At 39.4% G+C, this 24,585-nt stretch overlaps 1 protein-coding gene across 1 annotated transcript in view; it reads right to left on the reverse strand.

Annotated features, from left to right (window-relative positions):
• Positions 1 to 24,585, reverse strand: part of DOCK10 (dedicator of cytokinesis 10) — a 185,896-nt gene that overhangs the window by 79,979 nt on the left and 81,332 nt on the right. The window contains exons 12-20 of the mRNA XM_011952036.1: positions 20,904 to 21,125; positions 20,592 to 20,714; positions 18,667 to 18,749; positions 12,779 to 12,901; positions 9,380 to 9,459; positions 7,382 to 7,569; positions 6,820 to 6,885; positions 3,728 to 3,820; positions 1,587 to 1,757 (exon numbers count right to left, since the gene is read on the reverse strand). Coding sequence (XP_011807426.1) covers positions 1,587 to 1,757; positions 3,728 to 3,820; positions 6,820 to 6,885; positions 7,382 to 7,569; positions 9,380 to 9,459; positions 12,779 to 12,901; positions 18,667 to 18,749; positions 20,592 to 20,714; positions 20,904 to 21,125 — 1,149 coding nt within the window. The remainder of the gene's footprint in view (positions 1 to 1,586; positions 1,758 to 3,727; positions 3,821 to 6,819; positions 6,886 to 7,381; positions 7,570 to 9,379; positions 9,460 to 12,778; positions 12,902 to 18,666; positions 18,750 to 20,591; positions 20,715 to 20,903; positions 21,126 to 24,585) is intronic.

Here is a 24,585-nt window from a genome sequence, read left to right on the forward strand (position 1 = left end):
TTTTTGAGACTGTCTTACTCTGTCACCCAGGCTGGAGTGCAGTGGCGCAATCTAGGCTCATTGCAACCTCTGCCTCCTGGGTTCAAGCAATTCTCCTGCCTTAGTCTCCCCAGTAGCTGGGATTACAGGCACGTGCTACCATGCCAAGCTAATTTTTGTAATTTTAGTAGAGATGGGGTTTCACTGTGTTGGCCAGGCTGGTCTCAAAGTCCTGACTTCAAATGATCCACCCTCCTTGGTCTCCCAAAGTGCTGGGATTACAGGCATGAGTGACTACACCATGGGTAAAAATTATTTAACTGAAATCTAGGTCCATGTTTAACAGTGCTGGATGTAGTGATTTAATGCTCAATAATTATTGTTTCTGCTAGCAGTGATTTATTCACATGTTGATATTTTTACTTCTTTATTGTGATGGATGATGATAATTTAGAATACCTAGTGTTTCTCATTAGATAATTCACGCTACTAGGGTATGGATTAAATACATGCACATACATATGCATAAACACACACAGATATAACTGCAGAATATAGATAAGACACACATCGAGGAACTGTCATTAAGGGACATGAATAAACAGTAAGTCCGTGCCTCCCAAAGTGTGCTTGGGGACCAGTTGCATAAGCATCACTTGGAAGTTCATTAGAAACACAGAAGTTTTTTTTCATTTTGGAGACAGGGTCTTGCATTTGTTGCCCAGACTAGAGTGCAGTGGTACGAACACAGCTCACTGCAGCTTTGACTTCTGGCTTTTTTTTTTTTTTTTTGAGATGGAGTCTTGCTCTGTCACCAGGCTAGAGTGCAGAGGCATGATCTCAGCTCACTGCAACCTCTGCCTCCTGTGTTCAAGAGATTCTCCTGCCTCAGCCTTGCGAGTAGCTGGGACTACAGGTGCACGCCACCACACCCAGCTAATTTTTGTATTTTTGGTAGAGATGGGGTTTCACCATATTGGCCAGGATGGTCTCAATCTCTTGACCTTGTGATCCACCCGCCTCGAGCTCCCAAAGTGCTGGGATTGATTACAAGCGTGAGCCACCGCAGCTGGCCATGACCTCTGGCTAACTTTTTGATTTTTGTTGTTGTTCTTGTTGTAGAGACAGATGTCTTACTTTATTGCCCAGGCTGGAGTCTCAGACACTAACCTAGACACACTCAATTAGAATCTGCCCTTTCATAGGATCCCCAGGCAACTCATGTGCACATTGTTGAGTAATATGGTATAGTAAATGATGCAGCTTCGGCATGGAATTGATCTCTTTTTTAAAACTAACAAACATCTGTGTTACTGTGACAGCTAATGAGACATTTTGGGAAGTGGCCATGCTGCAGCTATGCAAATAATGCTTTCGAATGAAAATAAAATAAAAATGGATCTAGGTAAACAATATACTGAATGAAGGGCATTCTCCCTATTTCTGGAAGGAAATGTTTTCAAGTAATTGTCTACATTTTATCGTGCTTTTGAGTTTTCAAAGCTCTGCCACGTAGGTCATCATTTCATTTTCCCCAGTAGCCTTGTGAAGTAGCATGGTGCAGTGTTAGGAACCAGGGCTGCACATGTTAGGGGGCTCTGAGTTACCGCAGAGGTGGTGTGGTCAGTAAGAGGATCTTCCAGGACAAGAACCCACATCTTGGGATGATCATTTTGCATTGGAACTCCGGTAAGCTGCAGGCAGCTCAATCTCAGCAACCAAGTAGTTCCCAGAATTGTACATATTCTCATGTGAAAAAGCTCATGGCTTTCATGAGGCTTCCAGGAAACACATGAGAATAGAAAGATTAAAACAGTTAAGAACAGTAAGAATATTAATTTTTTTAAAAAAATCATGTATCTACAGAAAAAGCATCTTCCAGATGGGCTTTGTCAACCGATTGACCCTTTGGTCAACTGATAACAGTAAATATTCTGTAATGTGATCATGGTTTTCCCTTAACTGTTTTTCACTTTCTGTCCTGAATTTGTGGGGGAAAAAATTAAGGAGCACTAAATGCACATGGAAGAGTGAAATAATGTCAGGCAGGTGTTTCATTGGTGTTCCTTTAATTAGTTTTTAAATGATTACTGTGCACAGTGTGGGAGGCAGAAAGACATCATCCGCTAGATGTCCTGAATGTTCTAATTCTGCCAATATGCTACCTTACATGGTAAGCAGGACTTAACAGACGTGATTAAGTTAAGGACCACGAGATGGGGAGATTATCCTGGATTTTCCAAATGAGCACAGTGTCATCACAAAGGTCCTTATAAGAGGAAGGCAGAGTCATAAGAGAAGTGAGAACAGAAGCTGAGGTCAGAGTGATGGGATTGTCGGGAAGGCTCAAAAGCCAAGAAATGTGGGCAGCCTCTAGAAGCTGGAAAAGGAGAGGAACTGGAATCTTCCCTAGAACCTCCTGAAGGTTCGTAGCCCTGCTGCAAGCTCAATTTTAGCCCTGTGAGCCATTTCAGACTTCGGAACAACAAAACAGTAAGATAACAGTTGCATGCTGTTTTAAGCTGCTAAATGCTGGTAATGTGTGAAAGCAGCCATAGAAAATGCCTATAAAAGGTGTGATACTGTGAATCTCAGGCATCCCATCAGCAGGCTGCACTAGTCAGACCTTCACTTTATGGGTAGAAATTAAATTTTATCACTGAAACTTGTTTGTCTAAAGTTGTTTGTAATGTAAGCTAACGTGTATAGTAATTGACCATGAGCCCAGTGACTTTCTATGTGTTAGAGGAGAAGGGTGAAGCTTCAGGCTCTGGAGTCACATGGCCTGGTCTGATTTCTCTCACTTATTATGTACCCTTGGTAAAGTTACTTGACTTCTCTGAGCCATAGTTTTCTCATCCATCAAATAGGGAGGTAATAATAGTACCAACTTCTTGGAATTACTGCGGGGATTAAGGGAGATGATGTGTGCATGGAATTTAGCTTGAGGCTTGGCACACAGCAAGAGTCCTGAAAGCCTGCCAGGGCAAGGCTTGTTCCCTGTCATGTTTAGAGATGACAGGGTCCAAGCTCACTTAAGTTCAGGCATGTCATAAGCAATGTAATTGGCTCAGGCTCTAGTTCTCTGCTCTCTTCCTTATGACATGAAATGCTGCCATTCATTGGTAAAGTTATTTAACACAATCTCTTCACTAGCCAGTGAAATAAAAGAAAAAAAATTCACTGAAAAAGAAAAGAAGAAAAGATATATGCCAGCACTAAAAGCATATTTTTTTTAATTTAAATTTTAATTTTTTTAGTTGAGATGGAGTCTTGTTCTGTTGTCAGGCTGGAGTGCAGTGGTGTGATCTCGGCTTACCATAGCCTCCAACTCCCTGGTTCAAGCAGGTCTCCTGCCTCAGCCTCCCTAGTAGCTGGGATTACAGGCATGTGCCACCAGCTAATTTTTGTATTTTTAGCAGAGATGGGGTTTCACCATGTTGACCAGGATGGTGATCCGCCTGCCTCGGCCTCCCAAAGTGCTGGGATTACAGGCGTGAGCCACTGCACCTGGCCAGCATCCCATTTTTTTAAAAGGTCACTCCTGTCCTGAAATACATGAATTTGCAATGTACTCCTGGAACAACTGTCAATTAATATAGCTTAGAAATCTTGGTAAGTATACACCGGCCAAGGCATGTCCTGAGTCTGATGAGGTCTAGAGAGAGTATTTCTCACTACACAGTTATCTGACCATTCACCCACCTTTCTTAGGAGCTGCTGGGGACAGTAGAGGGCTGGCTCTTACCTCATCTGAGAAATCTGGATTCTGAGAGTGGTGCAGAACTGCTGTGTAGGCGGCTGAGGTGAAGATGGTCCCTCCAGGTTTTCCATAAATACACTGTTTAAAAAGTTATGAGTTGAACAATTATAAGTGTCTGAAATTATCCCTGGGTGAAAAAAAGGCCACAACTCTTCAGTACCAACCCTGGGACAATGGCAAACTTTGTGATAACTTGCCAGGCTAAGCTGGCATCTAATTAACTTTTAACTTCTTTGGCCTACTACCCTGCATTTATTATACAATGAAAGCTGCTGAAGATAATTTCACGGCTTTCATTCATCATATAGATAATACACCAGGGCCAAATACCTGTGAGACAGGAATAATACAGGGTGGCCATAGGAGAACAGACAATTCCAGGCAGAGGTTTCACATGACTAGCAAAAAGGATACTGTTGAAATAGCTCCATAAGTCAGTGGCCAATAAGACCCTAAAAAATAAGATGTGGACCAAGCTGGCTAAGACCAACTGTACCCAGGATGGTGCTGGATTTGACATAGGTTTCTTCCAGGACCTCATTATATGCCCATTAACATACTAAATCACACTCCCACCAGCACCTGGGCAGTTCTACAAACACCCATATTTGCTATAAATATAGGTGGCACCACAGTTCTGATGAATCTTCACCTTTCTTTAGAAATCTTCATGAATGTAAAAAACCCCATAAAGATAGAAGCCCTAAACCTTCTTGCAGACGAATGTCTCTCTTGAGTACACCCACACTCTTCTTTCCTGAGTGTGTACTTTTTGCTTCACAGTAAATCTCTGTACTTTCACTATTTTCTGAGTCGTCCTTGAAATCCTTCTTGTGACAGTGTCAAGAGCCTGTTCACTGGCTGGGGTTGAGGTCCTAAGTACACTGTTTAAAAAGTTATGAATTGAACAATTATGAGTGTCTGAAATTATCCCTGACTGAAAAAAAGGCCATAACTCTTCAGTTACCAACCCCAGGACAATAGCAATGACTCAGACAATGACCCGAGACAATGGTCAGTGTTTGAGGACCTCCCCTAGCCCATGGGTATCACCTGGACCAATCTGACTCTTCATTTACATGGGATAAGGGCTAACTTGTTTAAGACTGATTCCTGTAGAATGGCTTCCTGAACAGGCCCTGATATGGTTAGGCTTTGTGTCACCACCCAAATCTCATCTTGAATTATAATCCCCACATGCTGAGGGAAGGAAGTGATTGGATCCTGGGGGCAGTTTCCCCCATGCTGTTCTCATGACAGTCAATGAATTCTCAAGAGATCTGATGGTTTTATAAATGGCAGTTTTTCCTGCTCTCACGCAGGCGCTTGCTCTCTCTCTCACCTGCCACCATGTAAGATGTGCCTGTTCCCCTTCTACCATGACTGTAAGTTTTCTGAGGCCTCCCCAGCCATACAGAACTATGAGTCAATTAAATCTCTTTTCTTTATAAATTACTCAGTCTTGGGTAGTACCTTTACAGCAGTGTGAGAAGGGAGTAATATAGGCCCCATGGAACCAGCTCTGGTCTAGAGTTAAGGTCTTGTGCAACCACAAGAATTGGTTGGACCACAGCCCCTGACACACCAGCCTCTGGATAGGGCTGGTTACCATTTCCACCACAGTAAGTTACTATTCTGTCCAGCCCTGAATCAGGCCAGGGGCTGTGATATGGCACTTCCTTATAACTTGGCTTATAACTAGCCAGTGAAATAAAAGAAAAAAAATTATAAGCTCCCTTTGTCCAAAGCTCAAGACCCCTCTTGTGGCGTCTGACATTTGGCTTTACTGTATCTCTGTGTGGTATTTTAGAATGCAGTGAAGCAGGGGACCCATCTGTGATTGTTTTTCTTTTCTACAATTTTCCTTGTAAAAGCACTGCTCTACAGGCCAGATGTGCTTGTCATCTGATCATTGCCTCTGTTTGCTTGACAATTATATTTCACTTGAATTTTTCTCTCCTGATGCTAACACTGTTTTGGAGTTTGGTGCCAGTGGATGCTGACAGTGGCTCAAGAGTTTTTTTTTAAAAGACTCTCTCTACTGTGCCTGATTAATTCAGTCACTCAAATTGATTATTGTTCTTCTGAATAATGCTACAAATTAGAGGACTCAATTTGTACCAGACAGAGTGCTTTAGGAGACTACCACAGAGAATGGTGGGGGTTAGTTAGAAATTAGTTTTGTCCTCTACTACCTCATTCTTTGATTTGCCGAAGCTGGTAAGATCGGCAGCAGGCCCACTACAAATAATTTCCCCCTCAGTGTTTATGGGTTACTTTATGTTGTTTGAAATCCCTAAAATAAAAACTGCATACTATATATCAAATATGAACTCTAAAAAATGCCATCCAGTTGCAGCTTTGTAGAGTGAAACAGCACAGTGCCTGCAAACCTCACAGTTTTATGGAGCATACTAAATCACGTGATCAGGAACCGGGACTGACTTCCTAGAGCCATTTTTCCAGTTCCTCAGGCACTTGGCCACGTGCACCTTCCATAACTGTGAGCATCCCACGGGCCCCCTGCGTTAGACGTTGGGCCAGTATGCAGCAGTGCTTCTGCGCAGACCACACGAGGGCCGGCTGGGTGTTCTGTTTTAAATCAAGCACGCTGAACCGAGAGGCAGGCTAATCTTTGAAAAAGGCAACGTCTTCCACAGGGGACTCTCGGCATTTACCTTGGAGATTGTTGATTTTTAGATGGGAGAAGCAGAGAGTCAATATTTGGGAACAAAAGGTACAAGAATACTGTGTGTACATTAGAGGGCCAGAAGTTCACGATAAGTAGCTTGTAATGAAAGACCTCGTCATCATCAGATGTTGTATGTATGGTTATTCATTTAAAAAAAGTGTCCTTTTTTCCCAAGTCATGAAATGCTAGAAGAGCTATGAGACTGGAATTTCTAACAGATTTAGTTAATGATGACTGTTAAATCAGGTACGTTTCAGATCTAAAACAAATGTATTAAATTACTGTTCTTTCAACCTCACTCACATAAAAAGCCCCACAATGGTGGAAAGAATCCCTGCACCTGCCTTCCCCCTTTATGCTGGGTCCCTTTGCTGACTTGGCTCACCTTCAGGGGCTTGGCACTTTCTTCATCGGAATTTTTGAATTCAATGCACACAGTTATATTTCGTGCCTGAAATTATGGAGAGAAAAAATGGAAATTGTAATTTCCTATCAAATAACTTAAAAAATCCAAGTGCCTAAAATAAGTAGCTTCTAATTAAATCCGAAAAATGTAAAATACTCAACATTTTCTTGTGACATTATCTGTAATGTTCTGAAATAACAGAAGGATCTGGAGAGTGTACTTAAAAGGGAAGTAAAAGCTCATGTTGAAAGGGGGGCAGGCATGCTATTTTTAGAGTATCTTAAGAAACTAAAAAAAAGGGTCTAGAACAAAATTATTTAAGACTGATTTAGAAAAGATTATTAATATGCTACAAACCTGCATCCTTAAACACTTCTAAGATAAAACTCATCTCTGCCTCTTACTAAACATTTTCTCCAAAAGGTTTTTCTATGACAAAGTGTTGCCCTATAGTAATTTGTATTTGCACATTCAGGAACTATCATATATGGTCTAAATATGGTGAAAAGAAAAGATGATATCTCAGAAACTTATATCATACCTTGTTGAAGCATTTCTGGCTATCATACTTGAGGTGTTTGGGGTAAATATAAATTTGATTTTTATATACTCTATAAGGCCGACAATACTTTGTTGAGTCGTAAACAAATTCTTCCACCTCCACTGTGGGTTCTGTTTGAGCCATCATGTTGAAAGGCTTGACAGGGATAAAGGACGATGTTACACAATCTTAAAAAATCAGAAAATAAGAGTTTGTCATTTAATATGGTTCTTTTAAAGTGAAGAATACTTAACATATTTTAAAATGAACCCACTCAAGATAGAAACTCCTGGCTTGTACACCAATTGATATTAACTTATGTTACCACGCAAAATTTGTAGGAGGTGGGCATGGCAGATTAACAAGCTACATACTTAATATTAAAACTGACGTCTCAGAAAGAGCAGTAAATATTTTAGACAGATTTATATTTCCTTTTTGTATTAAGCTTCCCATAAAAACAAATTTTAACTAATGAACCGCTGAACATAATAACCAGATATCATAAGAAATAATCCACCAATCTTTGCTGTAACACTATAAAAAATACATATTCTGATATATGACTGAACAAAGCTTTGTCCATTAGATATATTACTGATAGTACCAGTTAGATTAATAGCAATATCTCTCTACAGAATGGATTTCACAGCACGGGCCTGAAGCCCCTCTCTTCATCAGTAGATACAGTTTATTTATTTTTCTCTTCAGTTTGTATCACCTTTTAAAACCTGCTCTTGGAGGAACAGCTTAAGAAATAATGATTAGGAATTTATAAATCAAAACTTCTGTCACCAGTTTGAAGGCTGAAGTTGTGGTACTGAAAGACCAGGGCCTTCTACCTCCCTTTACCCCACCTGAAATCTGACTGTGTTCAAAAAAGCAAAATGATTAGCTACGAATGCTTGAGAATCAGATTATGGTTTTCTTTTTTCAAAAACCAATTATGATATTTTTATTATGTGTTCAAATTTCTCTAAGATTCTACCATTCTTCCAAAGAGAGTATTGAGTGCCTCATTTGTCATGTTGCATTTCCATAGGTAATAAAAACAATGGTCCCCAAATCAGGTAGAGGAAATGGCTTAGTTTATCCTCTGCTTTTTCACACCAATCAATATAAAAATGATTTCCAGCCATGGCTTAAGTTAGAATGCTCATGACATTTCATATTAAAATGATTTGTAGAAAGTTACAAGGATGGAAAACTTAATACTGCAATGGTAATCCAAATATCCCATGGCAATAGTCCTTTCCCTTTTTAGAGTTCATTATAGGAGGCCTTTATTCATTTTTTTTGCATTGCTGAGAAAGTCACTAAAAGGTAGAATCAGAAATAACAAAACAAACCAATTTTACCACTTAAAAATTAAATTCTGAAACTCTTACAAAGTTAATAAAAGTGCCTGCTAAAATTCAGTTTTTTTACTGATAATACTTTTGACCATATTCTAAAAAAAATTATGTGCTCTGTATAATAACAGAGTCTGACAATATTTGAGTTATAATCATTGCATGGCCACTTGAGTGGTTACACACAGTGTTCAGAGTAACCCTCTGGCAGCACAGTATGGCAGAACTAGCCTCTATTTTGAGTGAGAGGAACTCACTCAGTGGGAGAATATTCTCCCGTTATGGATTATTGGTTTGTTAATCTATCCAAATCTGACTTTCCTCCTTTGAAACCCTCCAGGGTTTTGAGGATTAAATGACATAATTTAATACCTTGTTGGGTGCATGGTGCATACCAGGTAAGTGGTAGGTTACCCTGAATATAGTTCTTGCTCTACAAAACTCATCATCTGTCTCAGTGAAGCAAAAAGAAGCTCCACATTTCTGTAGCATCATGAATTCCACATATTTAAACTTTTGGGGAAAAAAAAAACCCAAAACCTTGTAACCAACCAACTAGCCAATCAACCAACCAACCAACCAAAAAAACCCACTAAATATTCAATATTCAAAACTCAGCAACCAAATCATGACATCATCATCATACTTGGATGCTCCAAGGGAACGTTGTCAACAGCAATATCCAGGCTTCCAGGGATGGTCTGCATTTTGCTTATTCTGTCGGCCCTGGAAGAGTGCATGAGCAAGGAAACACACGTGCGTGCGCGCGCGCGCACACACACACACACATACAAAAGTATTATTCCAATTTTCAAGAAAAAGTAGTCATCTATAATTCTGAGCTTTGTTAAGGGTAAACAGCAGACTCCCAAATAATCTTGTGAATGATTTATTTAGCTGGTTTAATTTTGCAAACTAAAATACATATGATATTGCAAATAAAAATGCAAATCAGGGAGGGGTCAAGTGACAGATTTTCTGAAAAAGATTTTAAATGTATTTCCTTCTACTTCAGATAACACAAAAATGATCAAAAAATATGAGAGTAAATTATGGAGTTTTTTTTTTTTTTTTTTTTGAGACGGAGTCTCGCTCTGTCGCCCAGGCTGGAGTGCAGTGGCCGGATCTCAGCTCACTGCAAGCTCGGCCTCCCAGGTTTACGCCATTCTCCTGCCTCAGCCTCCCGAGTAGCTGGGACTACAGGCGCCCGCCACCTTGCCCGGCTAGTTTTTTGTATTTTTTAGTAGAGACGGGGTTTCACCGTGTTAGCCAGGATAGTCTCGATCTCCTGACCTTGTGATCCGCCCGTCTCGGCCTCCCAAAGTGCTGGGATTACGGGCTTGAGCCACCGCGCCCGGCCTAATTATGGAGTTTTTATTAACAAAAGCTAACAGTATTTAAAGTGGCTTAAGTAATGCACTCTCAATGAATTTTAAGAAGTTTTGAGAGCAAGCTTGGTCTTTGCTACAGTTGCTAAGTAGACGGTCCATATTCTTCCTCTTCACCAACAAACAAGGAGGACGGGGACCCTTCCCTAAGCCCTGTTTCTTCTGCTCTCTCCCACCCCTATAGTGTATGCGGACACCCCTTCCGCACCTGTCTCCCACTCACATGCACTCCCTGGCTCAAGTCCTTGCATTTCCCTCCCACTCTCTATTGAAACCTCTCGCCAGTCTTCCTTTAGAGTAATGTGGAAGCTGCTGATAACAGTTGCAAGTCTCAGGAAATCTACTTTGAAAGGTGGAATAATTACAGTGATGGGTCAGAGTCAGCTCTTCTCAGCTTGTGAGAGCTGAATGTCCAATTTTTAGGAATTTTGCTTGACAGCTAAACACGGCCATTAATATAAATTAAGTTAAATAAACTTATGAAAGAAATTATATTAAACACAAAGGTAGCAAGTACTCAAAATTCACCACTTTCTGATTATTTCACTACATGGTAAGATTATCTGTACATCTCTAACTGTATAGTGGAAGCACTGTATTAGGGCGCACATCTCTTCCTAACCCTATGTTCAGTGAAGCCCCATTGGTGGGTTGGAATCAGCAATGGTAGGAGAGTTTACACCGTAGACACTGGCCATCAGCACAAGTCCACTGTTCCCTTAAAGAGTTGGTTGTGAAACATTTGTCAGCACACCACTGAGAATAAAGGCCATAAAGTGTGAGGCTGACATGAAATAATTTAATGTCAGCACTGCATTGTGTATTCTAGGGTGCCACCTTAATTTACACTGTAATAATTTTCCTTGCTATTCACTGATAACATGGGTTTTGTTAGAGTTTGTTTTTCTCTATTTATAACAGATCACCCCAGAACCTTCTGCCTATTCTCTTCTGCTCAGCATTATAGCCTTTCACGCTTCAGTATACTGGCAAAAGGTAAAGAGGAAAGGCTGGGCCTTAGGAAGCCTGTGGTATGGGTTTTGGCCAGGATGTTTGATTACTTTAAAGGGGAGGAAGCTCTCTCCATGTAAGAAGTGGTCCTTTTTTTTTTTTTTTTTTTTGAGACAGGGTCTTACTCTGTCACCCAGGCTGGAATGCAGTAGTGCAGTTGTGGCTCACTGCAGCCTCAACCTTCCAGGCTCAAGGGATCTTCCCACTTCAGCCTCCAGAGTATGTAGGACTACAGGCACATGATACCGCACCCAGATAATTTTAAAAAGTTTTATTAGAGATGATGTTGCCACTGTGTTGCCAAGGCTGGTCTCCAACTTCTGGGTTCAAGCCATCCTCCTGTCTTGGACTCCCAAAGTGTTGGAATTATAGGTGTGAGCCACTGCACCTGGCACGAATGGTCTTATAGCATCAAAAATAAGTCAGACGGGTTCCAGACTCCTTCAAGATGTTATTTCCCATTTTTATTTTGGTTTCTAAGATTTATATAATTTTCCAGAACAACATCATCGACCAAACATTGGCAAAACTTCTCTTCTTGTCACATACATTATATCCTCTACAGAAGCCGCAGAAAATATTAACTATTCTTGCTTCATGATATTATATTATTTTCATTTTGCATAAATGAATTAAGGGATTGGAGATTGTTGATTCTTAGATGGGAGAGGCAGAGAGTCAATATTTGGGAACAAAAGGTACAAGAATACTGTGTGTATATTAGAGGGTCAGAAGTTCATGATAAGTAGCTTGTAATGAGAGACCTCGTCATCATTAGATGTTGGATGTATGGTTATTCATTTAAAAAATGTTGTGGCATGTATATGTTTTCTGTTTTGGCAATAATTTGCACCATCTTTTCTAAAAGTATTTGAATGACAGAGGTATTATGAGTGATTATATTTACAGCAAAATAACTGTAAAACATTGTCCTAAAATTCTTTAATACTCCCTCTACTGAGAGATGTCTATGCTTCCTTCCTTTGAATCTAAGTACTGTGTCTGGGCTCTGTGACAGCTTGATAGGTGACTTTGGCAGACATGGCACTGTAACAGCTTCTGGGCCCCAAACTGAAATCAACAGTGGTCATTTCCTGCCCTTGAGACACTTACTTTTAAAACGCAGCCACCACGCCTAAGGAAGTCAAATAATCTCATGAAGAAGACCCCACAGAGAACTGAGATCTCTAGCTCATAGTCCCCACTGAGTTTCCAGCCAACAGCCAGCACTGATTGGCCGAAAACCAAACAAGCCATCTTGAAAGTGAATCCTCTGACCCCAGCTGATCTCTCTCAGCCCATGCCATGTGTGGAAGAGATAAGCTCTCCTCACTCAGATGTGCTCAAATTGTAGACTCAGGAGTATAACTACTGTGGCAGTGTTGTCATTTTAAACCATTAAGTTTTGAGGTGGTTTGTTACACAGCAATAAATAACTGATACAGTTTAACATTTCACAGTCCTTCCATACAATTCTAGCAGTTTTTGCTTTTGTGGCACTATTTGGGCATATGTGAAGTCACCGGAAAAATGTCTGCTTTCTGGAGGTTTGGGCATTCGGGAATCAGATCCTCTGGTATTTATGAAGCGATAACAAATCAACATGGCTGATTTATGTTAATTTCAAGAGTATTAAAAAAACATACCTTCTATAATCTGATACTAGTTTAATCAGGTCCTCAGTTGAAATCTTGCTACTTTCTTGTCTAAACAATGGTGAAAATCTTGAGTCTCTGTCCACATTTCCCTGGTTGTCCTTAAATACTGATCTGAAAGAAAATATTTATTCAGGTTGGTATTTGGATATTGTTTATAAAGTTGTGTTTTTAAGGTGACTATATTAATTAAACTTCTCATTTATAATCAGAGAAGCTCTAAAAACTTATAAAATTAAAAGAAAACTTCTTATACAAATGTTTCATTTATACACTTTATTTTTGTTATCTTTAATTTCTTATTTTTAACTCTGTATCCAAAGTGATAACATTCCACATTACAACTGTATTTTTTATGATGTCTCACATTTAATAACTTGTGTCAAAACCTTGGAGTATTAGGGAAGTGGAGAAGAATAGGAACACAAGTGATTCTTTTAAATTATTTCTTCAAGACACGTTAAACCTGGGCAGGACAGAGTCACTTCAATTTGAGTGGCATTACTAGGATTTACGAGTGGTGGAACAGGGATAAGGTTGTATATGTGAATGTGGAAGGCCATACTCTTGACACATTTTCATGGAGCTAAAGGTACCCATGTCCTAACTTTTAGGACAGAGACAAAGATAATATGGAAGGCACCTGAGTCAGACTTTTGTTTTAAAGAAAGAGAACACTATGAATCCTAGCCACTTATTTCCTTCCTTGGTCTATTTCATTGGAACCAAGGAAAGTTAGACTTAGTTGAAACACATAAATAGCTTTTGTCCAAATAATATAGCAACATCAGACAATACTTCCTTCACATATGTACCACGCTTAGATGTCAGTTTTATATGAAGTTCCTCATATCTCATCATACAATGTGTGGTCCAAAAAAAATTAGACCGAATATTTCTTCATATATTAGAGAAATATTGAATTCTTACTTCAGTGTTAGAGAAATCCTGAATTCTTACTTCTTCTAATGTAGGGCCTTAACTAGAATGTTTTATCACTCTTTAAGTTAACCGAAGAATTCAATGCACAGGCTGAGATGACCATTTAAATGGATATCAGATTATACAACTTTAGTGTTAAATAGAACACTAAAAGAAAATAGGCTAAGATTTTATCAGAATGATATTTTTAGACTCCTTCAACTTGTCTCCTCATGTTTTCTCTGTTAAGTAGTGAATGAGGGAAGGTAAAAAAGCAATAACATTGGGGAGACAGAATAAAAATATTACATGAACATTATTTTTATTTAAATATTATAAAGGGCGTTTGTTTCAGTGCATCACATGTTGAAACTAACATGACACAATTCCCAATATGAGAGGAAGCTAAACTGAGCTTGAGCAATAACTTTTTAATTAATTAGTGACTTCCATTTATTGATGGATGTTAATTGTGGAACTCAATTTGCTCTTATCCACAACTCTGTCATGGAAATTGCTCACTTACACTGGACACTTTTCATAAAAAGAATGAAGAGTACAGCACCGTGGGAGAAGTTTTGCTCACAGTGCCATACAACCTGCGGCTGCTGAAGAAATATATAACTGGTGGCCGGGCACGGTGGCCGCCTGTAATCCCAGCACTTTGGGAGGCCAAGGCGGGGGAATCACGAGGTCAGGAGATTGAGACCAGCCTGGCTAACATGGTGAAACCCCATCTCTACTAAAAAACACAAAAACTAGCTGGGCATGGTGGCGTGCACCGGTAATCCCAACTAGTTAGGAGGCTGAGGCAGGAGAATCCTTGAAGCTGGGGGGTGAAGGTTGCAGTGAGCCGCGATTGTGCTACTGCACTTCAGCCTGGCGACACAGTGAGACTCCGTCTCAAAAGAAAAAGTATATATATGTGTATATATGTATGTATATGTGTGTATATGTATATATGTATATATGTATGTGTGTGTATATACACATATACATGTATATGGCAGGAGAAAAAAGAACTGATTCATTTACACAGATGGTTTTGTGATGGCTGGAAGACCTAGTTCTAACTGCTACAGTTGATCAGTGGTCAGTATATTGTGAGGGTGTCAGCACCATGATATTCGGGGTATAATTGTAGGAATCATGAAATATGGCCCAGCCATTCCAAAACCATTCGTGTAAGTTTTTTTGTTTTCTTGCCCAAAGGAAAAGAACCTTAGATGTCCCTGATAGATTCATTCACAAACAGCATGAATAACCATGATGTGCAGAATGCAGTAGACATAATTTGTGTGAGTGTGTGGCTATGGAAGAAAACATATAAAAGTGGTTTTCAGATAGATGAAGATGATTTTGAAAAATAAATTATTTAATAATGAGAGCTCTACAAAGACAGACAGAAGGAAGCACTGTGGGGTGCACTCGGGTTTTTGTCACTGGAAGGAGTCAAACAGAAGTTGGACGACCATTTGTTGAAGACGTTGTCAGTATGGGAATCTTAAATGACAGTTGCACTGTGCACCTTCCATGATTGTAGAGATATGAGAATGAAATGTTTATTTTAATTTTGCTTAATTAAAAAAAAGTCAATGTTGAGTGCTGGTCCATTTAGAATATCAAATGAGGTAGTCAAGGAAATAACAAAAGAGTCCTTGCAAGGATGCTGGCACATAGGATTCTGGGGATGATATGCACGGAAAGAGATCCATTCACAACCTGACACATTCTGAAGGGTCAGTTTTCTCCCGAGTCAATGAGTATAAAATACCCTGTGTAGTCGTCCGTATGTGTTCTCCATTCCTCCCCCAAGGATAACCTTTTCACTGTAAAATGGCACTGCAGCTGGTGCCAAATATAAGAACACCAAATTAATTTCAGAAAAAATTCACAGCGATGAGCATCTGTGCATACTGCAGTGGGTGGGATGATTAGATGTGGGTAAAAATATGGTCATAATCTAAATTGTCAGTTCTACTTTTTAATGACAGTTGATTGTAAGGGCCAACACGTCTTAGGGCACACTGAAAGCTATACTTCGAAACAAACTGCAATCTAGAAAGCGTAACAGGAAGGAGCAGTAGCCTCAAAATCAGCAGTATCAATTAGGTATTGAAGTATGTCAGGAAGCTGGTAAAGACATGGGCAATAACCAGCCTTCCTCTGATGCTGTCCATGCTTATTTGAAGCAGTTTCTACATTGTGGAAGAGAAATTAAAATCTTTGGCTGGATCTTTTGTACTTTTTTGTGGTTAGGTAATCCAAGTGGTTTGACATATCTTCAGAATTGTACTGCTAACTATTTTTCTCAGTTGTGAGAAATTTATGTGGAAGTAATCACATATGTATATACACAGGTTGGTGGTGTTTCCTAACATAAAACCAGACCACTAACTGGGCATTAATATGGTCTAAGCTTGTGGTTTCACTGGCTTTCCTATCCTAGGAATAATTTCAATAGTCAGTAATACTGTCAGCCTCCCTAGAGACTTCATCTGTCTTTCTTCCAGCTTATTTTACTAGACAACTTCAAAGCAGGATTGTCACGTCTCCTAACTTCTCAGGTTCTTTCAATAATGGGTAATTCATTGACTTCTCTCCTTTATATTGCTCTTCACTGCCCCAAATTTATCAGAAAAGGGGACTTGGTGACGTAAGTATGATCTCTGTAAGTGACTCTATAGTAATAATAATATTAGAAAAAAATGACTTCTAAAAATCACAGTCTTTTATTGGGTACATATCTGTGCTCCTTAATCCTTATACCAGTAAATTAGATATTCTTATTTTCCTCTTTTGTAGATTAAAAAAATAGGTAAAGTCAGGTTATAAGTAACTTGCCCAAGCTCACTTGGCTAATGAAGGATAGAGTGAGTTTTTTTTTCTTTTTTCTTTTTTTAGAAACAAGGTCTCACTCTGTTTCCCAGGCTGGAGTCCAGTGGTGCTACCATAGTTCACTGCAACTTCCAGCTTCTGGGCTCATGTGATACTCCCATCTCAGCCTCCTGAGTGGCTAGGACTACAGGTGTATGCTACCACTCTTGGTTAATTTTTTAAAAGTTTCTTAGAGATTGGGTCTCACTATGCTGCACAGGCTGATCTAGAACTCTTGGCCTTACGCGAACCTCCAGGAGACCTTGATCTCCTAAAGTGTTGGGATTATAGGCATGGCCCACCATGCCTGGCCAGAGTTAGGATTTTGAGCCCAGCTCTGTCTGGCTCTAAAACGCCTGCTTCTAAAGTCTCAGAGCAATGTTGGATTCTTAAAGTGAAAAATGTATGCACCATTGTACTTTTGTTATACTGGAATATTTCACAACAGACATCTTGCCTCTACTTGCCCCAGTAGGTTTCCTGGAGGGAACTGAGAATGCTTAACAATACCAAAAATGTTTAATCAGTGAATTATAATTAGTTAGCCTTTCTCTTAAAGCTTATGAGAAATAAAAACAAATTCATTACAAAGGGTTTTGTAACTCTAAATACTATCTTTTTCATGCAGAATGTCCTGGCATTAGTCGTTCCTATAGAAAGATAGAAAAGGGAGGACAAAGTACTATCCATGAGCTATTTTATGCCAAATGCTTCTGCACTTGAGACTGCACATACTGCTCATAAGGCAGGTATTGTCAGCTTCAATTTATAGCTGGGGACCTTGAGACTTGGAGAAGAAACTTGTTCCAAGTCACAGTAAGTAGTGGCCTGATCTGCAATGTTTATCAGACTCCCAGGCCTAGACTCTCCCTCCCCTGCTATGGCACTGCCTTAGGGCAAACTAATTCCTGGAGACTGCGTGAATCTATCCTTGTTTACTGCTGCCCAAACTTCCCCATTTCTCCTTCCTACACCTACTCATCTCCAACTTTAAATAACAACCTCAAAATTATGACAGATATTGGTGAGTTTACTCTGAATATACATCACTGGGAACTGTGAGACTTAAAAATGGCATAATTAATAGGTTCTCTCTAAAGTTGGATACATTGAGATAATGTTACCAAAATTCAAATGAATATTTGATGGGCTGTATTATTTGCCACCACACCTGGCTAATTTTTGTATTTTTAGAGAGATGGGGTTTCACTATGTTGGCCAGGCTGGTCTCGAACTCCTGACCTCAGGATCTGCCTGTCTCGGCCTCCCAAAGTGCTGGGATTACAGATGTGAGCTACCATGCCTGGCCGGTAGCTCTAACCTTTCTTAGTTCATTCAGTGTGTACATTGCTGACCTTTTAGCCTTATGAGTCTATGCCAGGCTCTTCCTCACTTAAGAAATTCTTATACTAATAAAGATGTAAAGAGATTGAGGAGGACAATAATAATTGATGATATTAAACAGTTCTGAAAAGCAATTATGGTTCTTCATGAAGAGGTTATGCATCCAAGTGAATGATATGTCCGTCTATGTCCACAGAACTCAGCCTTTCTTTCAGAGAGGCAACTGGTACTGATAAATTTGGCTAGGCTAAACAGTATCAAAATCAAAATGAGTTTAAATGATTGGTTTGATGGTTTCATTTGGACATCCATATATAGACCTGAGTTCTACACATAGATGAAAACATGCAGCTGCATAAGAAATCGTAGTGCATCTATCTGAATTTTAGGCACACCAGACTCTCAAGACTGACATAATGTCAAAGATTTGTTAAGTCAAATACACATAATAAACAACTTATGACATTGATTTGATATCTACTAAGAACCCATAGCATATCTGGTCATGCACGCACGGCACATATGTCACGGCCGTCTATTATAAACTGCATTGCTAAACTGTCTTGTGAAATGTATGTCTCAGGGAAGCTCAAGGTGTTTATGAAGATGACCATATTAGCATTTTTCCAGGTGTAGACACATTAAAATAATAGGCAACACAAAAATGTTCAAAACTGAAGCTTCCAATGCCACCATTAAATGTATTTCTGGTCTGTTGGCTGTAACTGTCGACCTACCTTACTGCCCAGGCGAAAGGCATACGGTATTTTCCCAATTTGCTGCAGAATTGTCTGTTGGATTTTAGTATCTTTTGTGCATACTAAAGAAAAAATAAATACAAATATTGTTTAGAATAGCACTTTACAAACTGTACATATAAAATAATACTAAATACTTTTTCATATTATTTTATACTGAAACTCAGCATAACTCTGTCTTACTAGCCCATATTACCTTATAAAGAGCCAAATGGTGCCCTCTGTGTTCAAACTATTGTATAATATTTTTCTTTGTTTCTTTTTAGTTTGGAGATTTCAAGTGTAGAAAATATCCATGTCTTGGAATATCAACTGTTTTCCTTTTTTTTTTTTTTTAAAGATTTTAAAATCTTGAATGGAAAGTATTAGCAAATTTACATTTACAGTCTATTCTGTATCCCTTTTATTTGTAATGATAGAGGGCAGGAGACTGGTTCTATAAAGTATCATATAGTAAACACATTGGGTTTCATGGGCCATATAGTCTCTGTCAAAGTTTTCAACTCTAGTTCTGTAGCAGGGAAGTGGCCATAGACAATCCACAAATGAATGTGACTGTGTTTCATTAAAACTTTATTTATCAAAACAGATGGTAGGCTGGATTTGGCCTGCACACTGTAGTTTGCCAAACACTGAATTATGGGACTCTCATAAATATGTAAACTCCTTCCTAAATTGTCATACATGCTCAGATTCAATTCTTGTAAGCTATTTCCTCAGTATATTTCGTTGGCATGGAAAATACAGACTTTTAATACTTCTTTTTCTTTTCTTCTTTTCTTTTCTTTTCTTTTCGCCCCTCCCCTCCCCTCTTTTTGGAGATGAGTCTCCCTCTGTTGCCCAGGCTGGAGTGCACGATCTTGGCTCACTGCAAGCTCCGCCTCCCAGGTTCACACCATTCTCCTGCCTCAACCTCCCGAGTAGCTGGGACTACAGGCGCCTGCCACCACGCCTGGCTAGTTTTTCTATTTTTAGTAGAGACGGGGTTTCACCATGTTAGCCAGGATGGTCTCTATCTCCTGACCTTGTGATCTGCCCGCCTCAGCCTCCCAAAGTGTTGGGATTACAGGCGTGACCCACCACACCTGGCCTTAATATTTATTTTCTATTAAACAGTAATATTTGATTATTAAAGAAAATCTAATAGAAAAGAAGAAAGTAGAAACATATTACCTGTAGTTCCACCATTCAAAGCACAGCATTCTCTTTCCTGTTCCTTTTTTCACTTAAGTGATACTATAATTTGATATACAATTATTTATCTCACTTTGTTCATCATCAGGATTGCTGATGTCTCATTCACTTGCTTTTACTCAGATTATTCCTAAGGTTTCATTATTATTAATACTCTGACCCTTGGGGTGAAAGCTTTGTCCACATTTGAATTTATTTCTACCATTAGATTCTCAGAGGTCAGAAATTACTGGATCAAAAGAATGTAAAGCAAAAAGATACACTTAAAAAAATTTCAGGTGGATATTCATTTCACCAATAAGTGAGTATTTCAAGATATACAAATTTGATAATTCAAAGTGTGGCTTTCTTTCTTAAAAGCAAATGAAGTTGGCTGGGCGCAGTGACTCACGGCCTGTAATCCCAGCACTTTGGGAGCCCAAGGCAGGCTGATCACTTGAAGTCAGGAGTTCGAGACCAGCCTGACCAATATGGTGAAACCCTGTCTCTACTATAAAATACAAAAATTAGCCAGGCGTGGTGGCATGCACCTGTAATCCCAGCTACTGGGGAGGCTGAGGCAGGAGAATCACTTGAACTCAGGAGGTGGAGGTTACAGTGAGCTGAGATCACGCTACTGCACTCCAGCCTGGGAAACAGAGAGAGACTCCATTAAAAAAGAAAAAGGAAAAGAAAAAGCCAAGAAAGTTATTTGTAAGATGATACATTACCTTGTTGGAGTCTGGGTTCTTAACATAAGGTTCGGCACCACTTGCAATGTTTCCCATCAAGACTTTTTCGATTTTGGCCACCAGAACAATTTCAGAATGTGGATTGCTTACAGAAAATACAGCCTGTGTACAAAGAAAGCAGCTAATAAGCATGGAAGAAACCACACTGTAGACATTTACAAAATTCCACTTTTGCAAAAAGGACAGCTTTAAGGGAATTTTTATTCAGGAAATTGCTCATCTTATGTGATCTATTGGTAAGAATAATGGTACATGCATTTTCCATATCATCACAAGTAAACAAAGTGCCACCTGCTTTGGAAATTTTAGCCATTCCTCTGGAAGTCCCTTGATATGAGGTTCTTCTGATTGTCTTGGAGTGATGGTGTCGATGTTGCCATTTTCCAAAGCCACAGAAGCCCCCAAGAGCATCTGTCTGACAGCAGCATGGTTTAGATCCACGTGAAAATCAGCAGAAATCTTCCTGCTGTCTCTGAGGTCATAAAGTGCCACACTCACAAAAAAAGGCTCAATCTGCATGAAAAAGAAAGATGTTTTTGACATAAAATCGTCATCCATGCGACAGCCTCGTTAGTACATCATTTAACAAAGCAGTAGATAAAATAAATGCAGCAGGCAAGCTCCCCTTGACTCAGTGACCCGGAATCCTGTCCTCCAGCAAGTGCCTTAGATCCCAGTACTGTATCTCATTGGTTCTTTAGTTTCCCTGTCAAGAACTCTCTTCTTTATGTTGCTTTTACATGCATGGTTGGGCCTTACAAATCCTTCCAGTTATTTCCCTTACAGTCTTAGAAAACACATGCCACCTCAGTCTCCTAGGCCCTTGAAAATCTGTAATGAAATCCTAGAAGTTTCCAGACTGCACTGTGGTTGGACTTCACTAGGCCAACCACGTCTCCGTTTTTTATCACAGCTTGATAGAATCATAATAATAGCTAACAGTTATTGAGTATTTATGATGTGTTTTTCACTGTTCTAAGCCACTCCTAACACATTAGTGTCACGGATACGTATTAAAGCACAAAACACTGTGGCGAGTAGGTAGGTGAGCATCAGGTTGTGAGGGAGTCTGTTGGCAGAGAGGGCGGGAAGTTTCCCAAGACGAGTTGGTATCTTAGTTGCATTTTTAAAACAGATACTAACATTTTTTTCTTATCTTGAAATAATTTTGAATAGAGAGAAAGGTTGTGTATAAGGTGCATAAAACCACCTTAATTATCCCCCTTGCCTGGATTCAACTGTTAACCTCCTGTTTCTCTCTCTGTCTCTCTCCCTCTGCCTCTCTCTCTCTCTCTCACACACACACACACACGCACATGCGCTCGCACTCGCTCTCGCTCACACAGTCACCTATTATAACCAGTCTGAATGCTTTGAGAGCAAGTTTCCAATATTATTCCTCTCCTAAATACTCCAGTGAGTGTTTCCCCCAAATGAGGACACTCACCTGCCTAATCACTGTGCAGCCATCCAAGTCAGGAAAGTGATATTGGCCTAAAACCACTGTGCAATTCACATGCTCCTTTCAGTGCTGCCAGTTGACTCAACAATGTCTCTGTTTTTCTTTCTGGTCCAGAATCCCATCTAGGACTACTCGTTATATTTTTCTGCTATTTCCCTTCAGTTTACTTCAGTCAAAACTCTTCCTCAATCTTTTTCTCTCTTTCAGGTTTTTGGCCTTTCAAAGAGTACAGGACATACATTCTGACATACATTCAATCTGGGTCTGTTGTGTGTGTCCTCATGACAGGATTCAGGTCATGCTTTTATGGCAGTAAAATTTCAGATTGATGCTTGATTTTCATACTTCATTGTTTCAAGAGCACACAGTGTCAACTCCTTCAGCAGCTGTGATGTTAACCTTATCTGCTGGTTTTCTCCATTATAAAGGTCACCATTTTCCCTTTGGCAATTGATTCGTATTTGTGGAAATATGTTCTGAGATTACCCCCATGTCTTGCTACTCATTAAACACAACCCACCCTAGTCTTCATCTCCATTGATAACTTGCATTGCAGTCAACTACCACCACGATGGTGGCCAATGGTGATTTTTCAGTTCCATCATTCTACACATATTAGCTAGTATTCCATCATAAGGATGAGCCTCCCCTTCTCCCTTATTTTGATATTAATTAATTAATTTATTAATACAAGTATAGACTCATGGATTACTGTTTTACTCAGTGGGTTTTGCTCTTACAATAATTAGTGTTAGTTAGTGTGATGCTGAAATTGTCCCAGATTTGGCTAGCGGCATTCATTCAAGTTAACTTCTGGGTATTTTTTTGGCAAGCCTCCAACATTTTTTGAGTACTTCTTTATCAAATAATATGTTCCAGACTTATCCTATACTTCTCATACTCTAGATATTTCTCCAGGGTGCCCTGGTTCCTTATAGTGAGGGTGACATTTACAAACGACGATCTCGGTGCTTGTTGTGCTCACTGTCACTGGGATATCATTGTTTCTGTGCCCTCCCATCATACGGAGGTAAGAAATACACACATACACACACACACACACACACACACACACAATTTATCTCTGTGTATGAATACTATTAAAAACCAATTAGTTCATGTTTATACCTCATACCTCTTCTTCCAATACAAACACTCAAGGGTTCATTCTAGCCTTCCATTTTTTATATTGGTAAATAGGTCCTCCAACAGTGAGAACCCGGGATCTCATTACCATGAATCTGTTTACTTACTTGTTCAACCAGTTACTTATTGATTCAAAGTAACCAGTCTCCCAGCCATACCAGCCATCTTTTCTAATTGCCTCCTCTGGGCTGCCCTGCACCTGTATCCCAACACATCCAGGATGGGCTGCTTCTGTTCCTCTTCATGGCTTTCTCTCCCCATCAATTCTTGGGTGCTCACCCAAATTCAAGCCTCTATGTGGCTTTCCTCTTAACCTCTTGCCCGCAGGCTAGGAAGGAAGTGGAAGATGTGAAAATGGGAAAGTTATGGAAGATGAGAAGGAGGAGAAATTTCTTGGTCAAGTTTGAAAGAAGTAGGAATTAGGTAAAGAGTTGGTTAGAAGGGATTTCTAGGTAGGGTGTGTGACATGTGCAAAGACATAAGACATCAAAGAGCACAGGAAAAGAACATTAGAGTGGGATCAGAGTGGAAGCAAAAAGACAAATTGGTAGGAAGTGTTTGTGGGAGAGGCATTTGAGAAACATTAAGGAAGTATAACCAAAGAGCTTGGATATTCTTTGCATGTGTTTGTGTTGGTTGATTGGAGAAAAAGTTTCACAGAGGCATGAATACAGAAAATTCCCAGGTTTGAGGATAAAAGAAATGAAGTGCATGATCATACCATTGGTTGATATAGGGGATAAAGATACAAAGATGAATTCTAAATGGGACATAGAAAGTCATCTGTGGGACATCCCAGTGGCAGCTGGATGTGTGTATTGAGCCGAGTCAAGGAAACTGGACTGGAGAGCTGGACTTGAGAGTTTTTTTGTGTGTGGGGTCCTGTTGAATCCATGAAATAGAAGAAAATCAGAACAGGATTCTGAAAAGTATCAACATGCAAAGGATGGAGATGGGAGTAGGGAAAACAACTTATAAAACAGATTGGGAAATAGGGAGAAATTTTAAAAAACAAATAAAAAATTTTAAAATGCTGCCAGAGTATTATAGAAGCAAAGAAAGATTCAAGAAGGAAAGAATGGTCAACTAGAAAAATGTCACAACAGAGACAAAGACCAAATTAATATATGCATATGTAATTACATACATATATGTGCATATATACATATATTGAATACGTGCACGTATATGTAGTTATACATTTATGTTATTAAAATTGAAATGAGCCTATAAAAACTAGCATTTTTACTGTTTTAAAATGCTACTTAATTTTGAGTTGATGCCAATCTCTACCAGTATTCTATGGACAAACAGATTATAGTGAAACACCATATTGTGGTCCAGTTTATTATTATACAGACTCAC

The sequence above is a fragment of the Colobus angolensis genome, unplaced genomic scaffold (genome assembly GCF_000951035.1).
Source record: "Colobus angolensis palliatus isolate OR3802 unplaced genomic scaffold, Cang.pa_1.0 Scaffold33, whole genome shotgun sequence".
Classification (NCBI taxonomy): Eukaryota; Metazoa; Chordata; class Mammalia; order Primates; family Cercopithecidae; genus Colobus; species Colobus angolensis.